Raw genomic sequence first — 12,648 nt, forward strand, 5'->3', positions numbered from 1 at the left:
GCCATTATACCGCGTAGATGAGGGGCCATTATACCGCGTAGATGAGGGGCCATTATACCGCGTAGATGAGGGGCCATTATACCGCGTAGATGAGCGGCCATTATACCGCGTAGATGAGCGGCCATTATACCGCGCAGATGAGCGGCCATTATACCGCGTAGATGAGCGGCCATTATACCGCGTAGATGAGCGGCCATTATACCGCGTAGATGAGGGGCCATTATACCGCGTAGATGAGGAGCCATTATACCGCGTAGATGAGGGGCCATTATACCGCGTAGATGAGGGGCCATTATACCGCGTAGATGAGGGGCCATTATACCGTGTAGATGAGCGGCCATTATACCGTGTAGATGAGCGGCCATTATACTGTGTGAGGGAGGAATATTAAGGGGCAGTATCCTGTGTAGGTGGCATGAAGTTGGCCATATATTGTATAGGGACATAGAGGAGATTGTATGGTGTGTGGGGGCAATACGGGGGCTCAGCCTAGGAACAAGGAGGAACCTGCAAACCATTTTACTTTTCTCTCTCAAATCATTGTCTAAAGTGCCCCCTTTGCTGAGATGTTGCCCCAGGTCCCTTAGACCCCCCACTCTGCAGCCGCTGGGGTAGGTGTAGTGATCGGTCAGTACATGGCGGGGGTCTTACTCCTCCGCGGCCCCTGAGGGCGCAGTCACACAATCAGACGCTGCACATCCAGTTATCGTTTATTTGGACATAAAAGATTCAGTAAATTCTCTGGTATAAAGGGGTTCCCTCCCCCCAAAATCCTAAACTCATAATTTATCATGTTCTCTAGGGAACCTCACAAATGCCCCTCCCCCCACAAGGCTCATGACCCTGCAGGGGGAGGGGCCTAATAATCTACTATATATATATTAATACAAAGTAGTTACAAAATGTAAAAATAGAAACAAAATATTAAATTACAGTTTACAAAGTCTCCTAGTGATGAGGTCATCGATAAGCGCCCACCCTGGAGTGGCTGCAGGTCACCCCGCGCTCCATCACATGACTCCTCCTACTACCAGGCAGTACGCAATCATTAATACTAACCAGGTTGTCACAGCCCCGCCCCTTCTCCTGACCTGGTGGGTTATATGACAGGATACAGACAGACGAGACACAACCCCATTATAATAGGGAAAGGGGGGAGAACTTCATGGCCCAAAGCTGAGATGTAGTCGGTGTCCGGTTCTGGTTTGTAGATTTGAATATATAGAGGAGATGCAAGTCACATGATATAAGTGTCTGTAAGTCTCGAGTGTCTGTATACCCCTCGCTGTATATACCTCAGTGTGACCTTCGAGGGCGTTGTGTCGCTGTATATACCTCAGTGTGACCTTCGAGGGCGTTGTATCGCTGTATATACCTCAGTGTGGCCTTCCAGGGCGTTGTGTCGCTGTATATACCTCAGTGTGGCCTTCCAGGGCGTTGTGTCGCTGTATATACCTCAGTGTGGCCTTCCAGGGCGTTGTGTCGCTGTATATACCTCAGTGTGGCCTTCGAGGGCGTTGTGTCGCTGTATATACCTCAGTGTGGCCTTCCAGGGCGTTGTGTCGCTGTATATACCTCAGTGTGGCCTTCGAGGGCGTTGTGTCGCTGTATATACCTCAGTGTGACCTTCGAGGGCGTTGTATTGCTGTATATACCTCAGTGTGGCCTTCCAGGGCGTTGTGTCGCTGTATATACCTCAGTGTGGCCTTCCAGGGCGTTGTGTCGCTGTATATACCTCAGTGTGACCTTGGAGGGCGTTGTGTCGCTGTATATACCTCAGTGTGGCCTTCGAGGGCGTTGTGTCGCTGTATATACCTCAGTGTGACCTTGGAGGGCGTTGTGTCGCTGTATACACCTCAGTGTGGCCTTCCAGGGCGTTGTGTCGCTGTATATACCTCAGTGTGACCTTCGAGGGCGTTGTATTGCTGTATATACCTCAGTGTGGCCTTCCAGGGCGTTGTGTCGCTGTATATACCTCAGTGTGGCCTTCCAGGGCGTTGTGTCGCTGTATATACCTCAGTGTGACCTTGGAGGGCGTTGTGTCGCTGTATATACCTCAGTGTGACCTTGGAGGGCGTTGTGTCGCTGTATATACCTCAGTGTGACCTTCGAGGGCGTTGTATTGCTGTATATACCTCAGTGTGGCCTTCCAGGGCGTTGTGTCGCTGTATATACCTCAGTGTGGCCTTCCAGGGCGTTGTGTCGCTGTATATACCTCAGTGTGACCTTGGAGGGCGTTGTGTCGCTGTATATACCTCAGTGTGGCCTTCGAGGGCGTTGTGTCGCTGTATATACCTCAGTGTGACCTTGGAGGGCGTTGTGTCGCTGTATATACCTCAGTGTGACCTTCCAGGGCGTTGTGTCAGTGTATATACCTCAGTGTGGCCTTCGAGGGCGTTGTGTCAGTGTATACACCTCAGTGTGGCCTTCCAGGGCGTTGTGTCACTGTATATACCTCAGTGTGGCCTTCGAGGGCGTTGTGTCGCTGTATATACCTCAGTGTGGCCTTCGAGGGCGTTGTGTCGCTGTATATACCTCAGTGTGGCCTTCGAGGGCGTTGTGTCAGTGTATATACCTCAGTGTGGTCTTCGAGGGCGTTGTGTCGCTGTATATACCTCAGTGTGGCCTTCCAGGGCGTTGTGTCGCTGTATATACCTCAGTGTGACCTTCGAGGGCGTTGTGTCAGTGTATATACCTCAGTGTGACCTTCGAGGGCGTTGTATTGCTGTATATACCTCAGTGTGGCCTTCCAGGGCGTTGTGTCGCTGTATATACCTCAGTGTGACCTTCCAGGGCGTTGTGTCGCTGTATATACCTCAGTGTGACCTTCGAGGGCGTTGTGTCGCTGTATATACCTCAGTGTGACCTTCCAGGGCGTTGTGTCAGTGTATATACCTCAGTGTGACCTTCGAGGGCGTTGTGTCGCTGTATATACCTCAGTGTGACCTTGGAGGGCGTTGTGTCGCTGTATATACCTCAGTGTGACCTTCCAGGGCGTTGTGTCAGTGTATATACCTCAGTGTGGCCTTCCAGGGCGTTGTGTCGCTGTATATACCTCAGTGTGACCTTGGAGGGCGTTGTGTCACTGTATATACCTCAGTGTGACCTTCCAGGGCGTTGTGTCAGTGTATATACCTCAGTGTGACCTTCCAGGGCGTTGTGTCAGTGTATATACCTCAGTGTGACCTTGGAGGGCGTTGTGTCGCTGTATATACCTCAGTGTGACCTTCCAGGGTGTTGTGTCGCTGTATATACCTCAGTGTGGTCTTCGAGGGCGTTGTGTCGCTGTATATACCTCAGTGTGGCCTTCGAGGGCGTTGTGTCAGTGTATATACCTCAGTGTGACCTTCGAGGGCGCTGTGTCACTGTATATACCTCAGTGTGACCTTGGAGGGCGTTGTGTCGCTGTATATACCTCAGTGTGGCCTTCGAGGGCGTTGTGTCAGTGTATATACCTCAGTGTGGCCTTCCAGGGCGTTGTGTCAGTGTATATACCTCAGTGTGACCTTGGAGGGCGTTGTGTCACTGTATATACCTCAGTGTGGCCTTGGAGGGCGTTGTGTCGCTGTATATACCTCAGTGTGACCTTGGAGGGCGTTGTGTCGCTGTATATACCTCAGTGTGGCCTTCGAGGGCGTTGTGTCGCTGTATATACCTCAGTGTGGCCTTCGAGGGCGTTGTGTCAGTGTATATACCTCAATGTGACCTTGGAGGGCGTTGTGTCGCTGTATATACCTCAGTGTGACCTTGGAGGGCGTTGTGTCGCTGTATATACCTCAGTGTGACCTTGGAGGGCGTTGTGTCAGTGTATACACCTCAGTGTGACCTTGGAGGGCGTTGTGTCAGTGTATATACCTCAGTGTGACCTTGGAGGGCGTTGTGTCACTGTATACACCTCAGTGTGACCTTGGAGGGCGTTGTGTCGCTGTATACACCTCAGTGCGGCCACTTGAGTGTGACAATGTCGTCACATTAGCCTCAGGACAGTGACATGTTTGTTGATGGTTATCAGTGTGGCGTCCATGCTATTGGCTGGTCCATCGCCCCCTCCCCTCTGTCTACAGGACAACTCCACTTGACTGGATGTTTGCACACTGCCCTTCCCCCACCCCAGCAGTGAAGGGGTTACTAGATTTTGGCTCTCAGGCTGGCACATGTTTGGCTCCTGTCAGGCGGCCCCTGTTCTCCTTCCACTTACAGGAACTTGTACAGAATATAAAATAGTTTCCGATTGTTCTGCTGAGTTTCATTGAAGAGGCGCGAATCACGGACTGTCCCGGAACAAGACACAGAAGCCCCCGCGAGGCCGTCAGCGACCAGAGACGTGACTGGATTTCATATACTTTGCCTTTTTGTCTACCATGAAATGCCCATCCGCAGCCCTTCCATCACCCCCCACCTCTGCAGGGCGTCCTGGGATAGATTTCCTCTCCGTTTCCTTCTCATTGTCCCCCCTCTATAGGACGCCCCAATACCCCTACAAGGCAATTCATAGAGACTTTGGTTTGGCTTGACCCTTGTGCCGGGCCCCGGCCGATCTGGGGCTCCATTCATCCATTATGATCCAAGACCAATGTGTTTTTCTGTGAATGTCTGGAAGATGACGTCATGTGATTCTCGTGACTACGGCGTGATATCCATCAGGTCATATATAATCCCTTCCTTATATGTTATGAGTTTCCATCCCGCCGAGGCAAAGGTCCTTATACTAGGAAGACTCTATAGACCACCAAAAAGCCATAATCACACCCCCTCATTGAAAGCTCGGATGCCTGGAGCCACCATATCTGGAAGAGAAAGGCTGACACCGAACAAAGACGTGGCCGATCCTGCAACATCATCAAACATCGGAACAGGAAGTGTGCGGTGGCCCGAGGAGAAGGACCTTACATCATGGAGCACATCCCTCCCCAGTGCTGACATACGGCAAGCCTGATACTGGATGGGTATCTTGGTTATGAATATTTCCTTCTTAATCTCTTGGGGTGCAGGAGAGGAGACAATATGGCGTCCTTCACAGCACAGACAGAAGAACCTCCTCCCAGGGCACAAAATAGAGCAAAACTGAAGCTTCAAGTCCTATCTGTTGTCCCGGCGGCGTAGTGGATGTGCATTGTTAAGTCCTGGGGTGATAAGGGGTGCAGGATGTCGGGGTGGTCTACAGGGATGGGGGTTAGTGGCTTCCGCTGCTTTTACTACTTCCGGTTGTCCAGTCGATGATGATAAAACTGAGACTCATGATCATGAAGAGAACACCGAGGCCAGCAAAGCAGGCAGCCTGGGAAGACAACACACAGGAGTTATTGGAGGCTCGTCCGGGATACAGGAATATGGAGGCGGCTACAATTATACGAGCACCTACCAGGATCTTGGGCGGTGATTTGGTGGGCTCCTTGTCTTTCGGCATTATACGAATGTAAAAGACAGCAGGGAAGATGAAGATCAGACACGGGGCGGAGGTAGCACCTGCAGGGAGGGAAACATAAGGACACTTGGATACCTTGGGAAAGCCAATGAGCAGAAGAAAAGCCCCTCCATCAGCAGTGACATCACACATCTTTACTCCACTACCACATGGCAGCAGCATCGTTCAGACTGTAGATATAGTATTGTAGACCTCGGCTTCTACAACAATCTCATTCTACATTTACCACCAGTGATGTCATCTCAGCCTGTAGATATTACATCATAACCACCAACCAGACTGTCCTCCTGGCACCAGTGATGTCATCTCAGCCTGTAGATATTACATCATATCACCACCAACCAGACTGTGCCCTGGCACCAGTGATGTCATCTCAGCCTGTAGATATTACATCATATCACCACCAACCAGACTGTCCCCTGGCACCAGTGATGTCATCTCAGCCTGTAGATATTACATCATATCACCACCAACCAGACTGTCCCCTGGCACCAGTGATGTCATCTCAGCCTGTAGATATTACATCATATCACCACCAACCAGACTGTCCTCCTGGCACCAGTGATGTCATCTCAGCCTGTAGATATTACATCATATCACCACCAACCAGACTGTCCTCCTGGCACCAGTGATGTCATCTCAGCCTGTAGATATTACATCATATCACCACCAACCAGACTGTCCCCTGGCACCAGTGATGTCATCTCAGCCTGTAGATATTACATCATATCACCACCAACCAGACTGTCCCCTGGCACCAGTGATGTCATCTCAGCCTGTAGATATTACATCATATCACCACCAACCAGACTGTCCCCTGGCACCAGTGATGTCATCTCAGCCTGTAGATATTACATCATAACCACCAACCAGACTGTCCTCCTGGCACCAGTGATGTCATCTCAGCCTGTAGATATTACATCATATCACCACCAACCAGACTGTCCTCCTGGCACCAGTGATGTCATCTCAGCCTGTAGATATTACATCATATCACCACCAACCAGACTGTCCCCTGGCACCAGTGATGTCATCTCAGCCTGTAGATATTACATCATATCACCACCAACCAGACTGTCCCCTGGCACCAGTGATGTCATCTCAGCCTGTAGATATTACATCATATCACCACCAACCAGACTGTCCCCTGGCACCAGTGATGTCATCTCAGCCTGTAGATATTACATCATAACCACCAACCAGACTGTCCTCCTGGCACCAGTGATGTCATCTCAGCCTGTAGATATTACATCATATCACCACCAACCAGACTGTCCTCCTGGCACCAGTGATGTCATCTCAGCCTGTAGATATTACATCATATCACCACCAACCAGACTGTCCCCTGGCACCAGTGATGTCATCTCAGCCTGCCATAGCTATCAGATCTCCAGAACGAGATGTGAATGAGGACAAATATAAAAGGACTCATCCTCACCAATGATGCCGAATATTCCCAGGATGTTGGGCGCAAAGATGACCAGCAGGTTAATGAGTGTGAGCAGCACCACTGCGATGATGGTGTGCCGGATCCAACTGAACTCCTTGTTCTGGAAGAGCATATGCTGAATGGCGCGGCGGACCTGAGCGAGACAAGTGGTTAGGATATGGGGAGCGGACATGGCACCGGGGCATCCATGTGTCTCCCGCACATGGCTGCCTCCCCATCCCCCCTCCCCAAATACAACTCTTACCGGGAATAACACGATGGGCACAGTGAGTGTGACGGCGGTGAGAACGGCCACGCGGACACACAGAATCAGGATGTCAAATGGATCCACGTAGCTGTAAGTGTGCAGGAGCTCGGACTCCACGTGGTCTGAAATCATCACAGAAGAGGATGAGGAGGAAGAGGAGGAGGAGGAGGAGGACGAGGAGGACGAGGAGGAGGAGGAGGACGAGGAGGAGGACGAGGAGGAGGACGAGGACGAGGAGGAGGACGAGGAGGAGGACGAGGAGGAGGACGAGGAGGAGGACGAGGAGGAGGACGAGGAGGACGAGGAGGAGGAGGAGGAGGAGGAGGAGGAGGAGGAGGAGGAGGAGGAGGAGGAGGAGGACGAGGAGGATGAGGATGAGGAGGAGGAGGAGGAGGACGAGGAGGAGGAGGAGGAGGACGAGGAGGAGGAGGAGGAGGACAGAGGAGGAGGACGAGGAGGAGGACGAGGAGGAGGACGAGGAGGAGGACGAGGAGGAGGACGAGGAGGAGGACGAGGAGGAGGACGAGGAGGAGGACGAGGAGGAGGACGAGGAGGACGAGGACGAGGACGAGGAGGAGGAGGACGAGGAGGAGGAGGAGGAGGAGGAGGAGGAGGAGGAGGACGAGGAGGATGAGGAGGAGGAGGAGGACGAGGAGGATGAGGACGAGGAGGACGAGGAGGAGGAGGAGGATGAGGAGGAGGACGAGGAGGAGGAGGACGAGGAGGACGAGGAGGACGAGGAGGAGGAGGAGGAGGAGGAGGAGGAGGAGGAGGAGGAGGAGGAGGAGGAGGAGGAGGAGGAGGACGAGGAGGACGAGGAGGACGAGGAGGACGAGGACGAGGAGGAGGACGAGGAGGAGGAGGAGGAGGAGGAGGAGGAGGACGAGGAGGAGGACGAGGAGGAGGACGAGGAGGAGGACGAGGAGGAGGACGAGGAGGAGGAGGAGGACGAGGAGGAGGAGGAGGAGGAGGAGGACGAGGAGGAGGAGGAGGAGGAGGAGGAGGAGGAGGATGAGGAGGAGGAGGAGGAGGAGGAGGACGAGGAGGAGGAGGACGAGGAGGAGGACGAGGAGGAGGACGAGGAGGAGGACGAGGAGGAGGAGGAGGAGGAGGAGGAGGACGAGGAGGACGAGGACGAGGAGGAGGAGGAGGAGGAGGAGGAGGAGGAGGAGGAGGAGGACGAGGAGGAGGACGAGGAGGAGGAGGAGGAGGAGGACGAGGAGGAGGACGAGGAGGAGGACGAGGAGGAGGACGAGGAGGAGGAGGAGGACGAGGAGGAGGAGGAGGAGGAGGACGAGGAGGAGGACGAGGAGGAGGACGAGGAGGAGGACGAGGAGGAGGAGGAGGAGGACGAGGAGGAGGAGGAGGACGAGGAGGAGGACGAGGAGGAGGAGGAGGAGGAGGACGAGGAGGAGGACGAGGAGGAGGACGAGGAGGAGGACGAGGAGGAGGACGAGGAGGAGGACGAGGAGGAGGACGAGGAGGAGGAGGAGGACGAGGAGGATGAGGAGGAGGAGGAGGAGGAGGAGGAGGACGAGGAGGATGAGGACGAGGAGGAGGAGGAGGATGAGGAGGAGGACGAGGAGGAGGAGGATGAGGAGGACGAGGGGACGACTCCGCAATCTCTGGACCTACTGATGGAGAACTAACTCCTCCTGCATCCCAAGACCTCACATAAACTGCAGATGCCTGACAACAAGCTTGCTGACTGTCTCCAGTGAGTGGAGCATTCTTGTTTCCAGCCAGATAACCCGTCCTGACCTAGTCCTGCTCACACAGCTGAAGGATTCCTATAATAGTTTGCAATCTAATTAACCTCTGTCTGCTAAACACATTGACTGCACAAATCTGTTTGTTACAATGTATCAGTGGAGGTGAAATGTAGCAGATACAACTGTAACAAAGCCTCAGCTGTGAGGAGTTCCAGGTTCTGTGCTCTTTGCACCCGTCCATCTTATAGGAGGACATTATATATCACATTGCAGTCGGCCTGAGCCCTGATTTATGGCGCTGTAAAGGGATTATATATGGCTGGCTACAGGCTTCTCCTCCTCCATCCACATCTCTGATGACATGAAGCTGTCACATCAGCCCCGGCACCTGCAGAACATCACCCCGGCGGCCTGTGCACCCTCCTCCCCCTGTGCCCCAGATCACATGACCTCTCCTGTCCCTGGCCGAACGTACCATAGAAGGTGAGGTATCCGAAGAGAGCGGCCAGGAAATACATGCAATACATGACGGCAATGGAGATATTAGACACCCGCTGCATCTTCTTTTTGGAAGCGCTGCCAAGAGAAAACCGACAACAATCAGCCAAAGCCTCCAATAATAAGGGAGCGGGGCGAGGGCTTATAGGGGCGCAGAGGTGGCAGTCACCCCAAAACCATAATAGGGTAGCAGTATACTGATCTGCACAGGTATATAGCAGCCCTATATACTCACTCCTTCAGCTCCGTGTATATAGGAAGGACCTCGGGGTGACACACAAATGCAAAAGCCATGATGGGAATGGTGTAGGCCGTCTGCAGATGGAACATACAGAAAACTATCATGATATGTGCGGCACTTCACACAACTATACAAATGACTATACATGATCCCATACACACATCCACATACAACTATACATGATCCCATATACACATCCACATACAACTATACATGATCCCATACACACATCCACATACAACTATACATGATCCCATACACACATCCACACACAACTATACATGATCCCATACACACATCCATACACAACTATACATGAGCCTATAGACAACCCTACAAATGACGGTCTTATAGGGCTCCTCGGGTTCCGGTGACCGTTACCTGCGAGTTCAGTGTGAACATCTTGGCGGAGCATCCTGCGCTCTCCGGCTCTGCTACATCGGCGTGGCCGTTTTGGTAGGCGTAGTCACCTGACATTAGGCTAATGTTCCCCAGCACTGTGTGGTTCAGGCTGCCCGAGGGCAGAGGGCAAGGAATCATAAACTTCTTATAGATGACCTGCAATAGAAGACATGTGGCCGTCACACGAGGGCTCGGCACCAATGGCCTACCTGCCACTCAGTAGATTTCAGCATTTATTGCAGTATGTATTGTGCTTGCTCTGGGGTTGCTATGGTAGCATCAACAGACTGGACCTGAACTTCCTGTCACATGACAGGAAGTCTATGCAGAATCAGAGTCTATAGATGCTGTAATGGAAACCCTTCAAAAACAAGAAAACTACACAAGCTGAATCCCAAATATTCTCACTATTATGCTATAAGAAAAGACTGTGCTGGCACTTGTAGTCCCCGCGTGTATTGTGTAGTATGAGGGTGACTTACGGAGCACAGGAAGAACACCATACAGCTGAGGGAGAAGCCGCTGGCATATCCCAGGTAACCTAGAAGAGACAGGAGGCCTGTCAGACCAGGCGTGTATCCCCGCAGGCTACTACTCTCTGTTATCAGCCCCCAGACACATTACACTCACCCAGCTGCTTCATCAGTGCCAGCGGCAGGATAATGGAGGCCGACACGATAACAACCAGATAATTCCCGTCCATGTACCAGTCCCTACAAGAGGAAGACAAAGACAAGAGCGTGAGATGGCGGAGATAACCTGAGAACATGCAGGGGGTGCAGGACACGTCTACGGTGTGAGCAGATTGTTCACACACACGCAATGTGACCAGTGTACAGTGTGAGTGGCCCATGCACAAGTAATGTGACCAGTGTACCGTGTGAGTGGCCCGTGCACACGCAATGTGACCAGTGTACCGTGTGAGTGGCCCGTGCACACGCAATGTGACCAGTGTACCGTGTGAGTGGCCCGTGCACACGCAATGTGACCAGTGTACCGTGTGAGTGGCCCGTGCACACGCAATGTGACCAGTGTACCGTGTGAGTGGCCCGTGCACACGCAATGTGACCAGTGTACAGTGTGAGTGGCCCGTGCACACGCAATGTGACCAGTGTACCGTGTGAGTGGCCCGTGCACAAGTAATGTGACCAGTGTACCGTGTGAGTGGCCCGTGCACACGCAATGTGACCAGTGTACCGTGTGAGTGGCCCGTGCACACGCAATGTGACCAGTGTACAGTGTGAGTGGCCCGTGCACACGCAATGTGACCAGTGTACAGTGTGAGTGGCCCATGCACAAGTAATGTGACCAGTGTACCGTGTGAGTGGCCCGTGCACACGCAATGTGACCAGTGTACAGTGTGAGTGGCCCGTGCACACGCAATGTGACCAGTGTACAGTGTGAGTGGCCCGTGCACACGCAATGTGACCAGTGTACAGTGTGAGTGGCCTGTGCACACGCAATGTGACCAGTGTACAGTGTGAGTGGGCCGTGCACACGCAATGTGACCAGTGTACAGTGTGAGTGGCCCGTGCACACGCAATGTGACCAGTGTACGGTGTGAGTGGCCCGTGCACACGCAATGTGACCAGTGTACGGTGTGAGTGGCCCGTGCACACGCAATGTGACCAGTGTACAGTGTGAGTGGCCCGTGCACACGCAATGTGACCAGTGTACCGTGTGAGTGGCCCGTGCACACGCAATGTGACCAGTGTACAGTGTGAGTGGCCCGTGCACACGCAATGTGACCAGTGTACAGTGTGAGTGGCCCGTGCACACGCAATGTGACCAGTGTACAGTGTGAGTGGCCTGTGCACACGCAATGTGACCAGTGTACAGTGTGAGTGGCCCGTGCACACGCAATGTGACCAGTGTACGGTGTGAGTGGCCCGTGCACACGCAATGTGACCAGTGTACGGTGTGAGTGGCCCGTGCACACGCAATGTGACCAGTGTACGGTGTGAGTGGGCTGTGCACACGCAATGTGACCAGTGTACCGTGTGAGTGGGCCGTGCACACGCAATGTGACCAGTGTACAGTGTGAGTGGCCCGTGCACACGCAATGTGACCAGTGTACGGTGTGAGCGGGCTGTGCACACACAACATATCTGGTATACAGTGTGACAGGGCCATGCGTGCACAACGTGATAAGTATACAATGTGACAGCGATATATATACACAATGTAACTAGTATACACTTGGTTGGTGCTGAACATATATAATGTAACTAGTATACGAAGACATTGTGGCTGATATACAGGGAGACAGGGCTGTATATATAATGTAACTAGTAGAGTATGATGGGGCTGCTTATATACAATGGAACCAGTATAGGGGGCGACATATCCTACGTATACTCTTACATGGGGTTACATACAGGGGGGGGGTCCTGACTGTGTGATGTATTGCAGGTTAGGGGCCATTCAGAGTCTATGGGCACACACAGGGTGTTAGGGCAGGGGGCAGCCTGTAGCAGGGCATGAGTGTCAGGGGGTGTATTCTGTGCACACCCCCCGCCCCCCTGGGCCTCTGCCAGCCTCCCTGTATTTTTCCACGTCTCCCGGCCTCGTTATTTTTAGGAGCTGTGAGTGAATACAGAGCTGGACGCCATCGCTGTATCTCAACAAGAAGACGCAGCTCCGGGGGCGGCCGGCTCCAGTCACACAGCAAGC

At 53.0% G+C, this 12,648-nt stretch overlaps 1 protein-coding gene across 14 annotated transcripts in view; it reads right to left on the minus strand.

Annotated features, from left to right (window-relative positions):
- Window positions 1-698: 698 nt before the first annotated feature.
- LOC142218330 (sodium-coupled neutral amino acid transporter 3-like) overlaps window positions 699-12,648 on the minus strand; it is a 64,508-nt gene continuing 52,558 nt past the window's right edge. Inside the window, exons 8-19 of one of the 14 annotated variants that reach the window (XM_075286969.1) lie at window positions 10,606-10,688; window positions 10,458-10,516; window positions 9,955-10,131; window positions 9,568-9,647; window positions 9,310-9,410; window positions 7,120-7,244; window positions 6,864-7,008; window positions 5,363-5,466; window positions 2,096-5,278; window positions 1,856-2,015; window positions 1,776-1,815; window positions 699-1,735 (exon numbers count right to left, since the gene is read on the minus strand). In XM_075286969.1, coding sequence (XP_075143070.1) covers window positions 5,174-5,278; window positions 5,363-5,466; window positions 6,864-7,008; window positions 7,120-7,244; window positions 9,310-9,410; window positions 9,568-9,647; window positions 9,955-10,131; window positions 10,458-10,516; window positions 10,606-10,688 — 979 coding nt within the window. In that variant the 3' untranslated portion in view covers window positions 699-1,735; window positions 1,776-1,815; window positions 1,856-2,015; window positions 2,096-5,173. Of the gene's footprint in view, window positions 2,016-2,095; window positions 5,279-5,362; window positions 5,467-6,863; window positions 7,009-7,119; window positions 7,245-9,309; window positions 9,411-9,567; window positions 9,648-9,954; window positions 10,132-10,457; window positions 10,517-10,605; window positions 10,689-12,648 lie in introns of all 14 variants that reach the window. The other 13 variants (XM_075286972.1, XM_075286978.1, XM_075286975.1 and 10 more) reach the window with 13 other exon arrangements.

Source organism: Leptodactylus fuscus, chromosome 9 (genome assembly GCF_031893055.1).
Source record: "Leptodactylus fuscus isolate aLepFus1 chromosome 9, aLepFus1.hap2, whole genome shotgun sequence".
Taxonomy (NCBI): Eukaryota; Metazoa; Chordata; class Amphibia; order Anura; family Leptodactylidae; genus Leptodactylus; species Leptodactylus fuscus.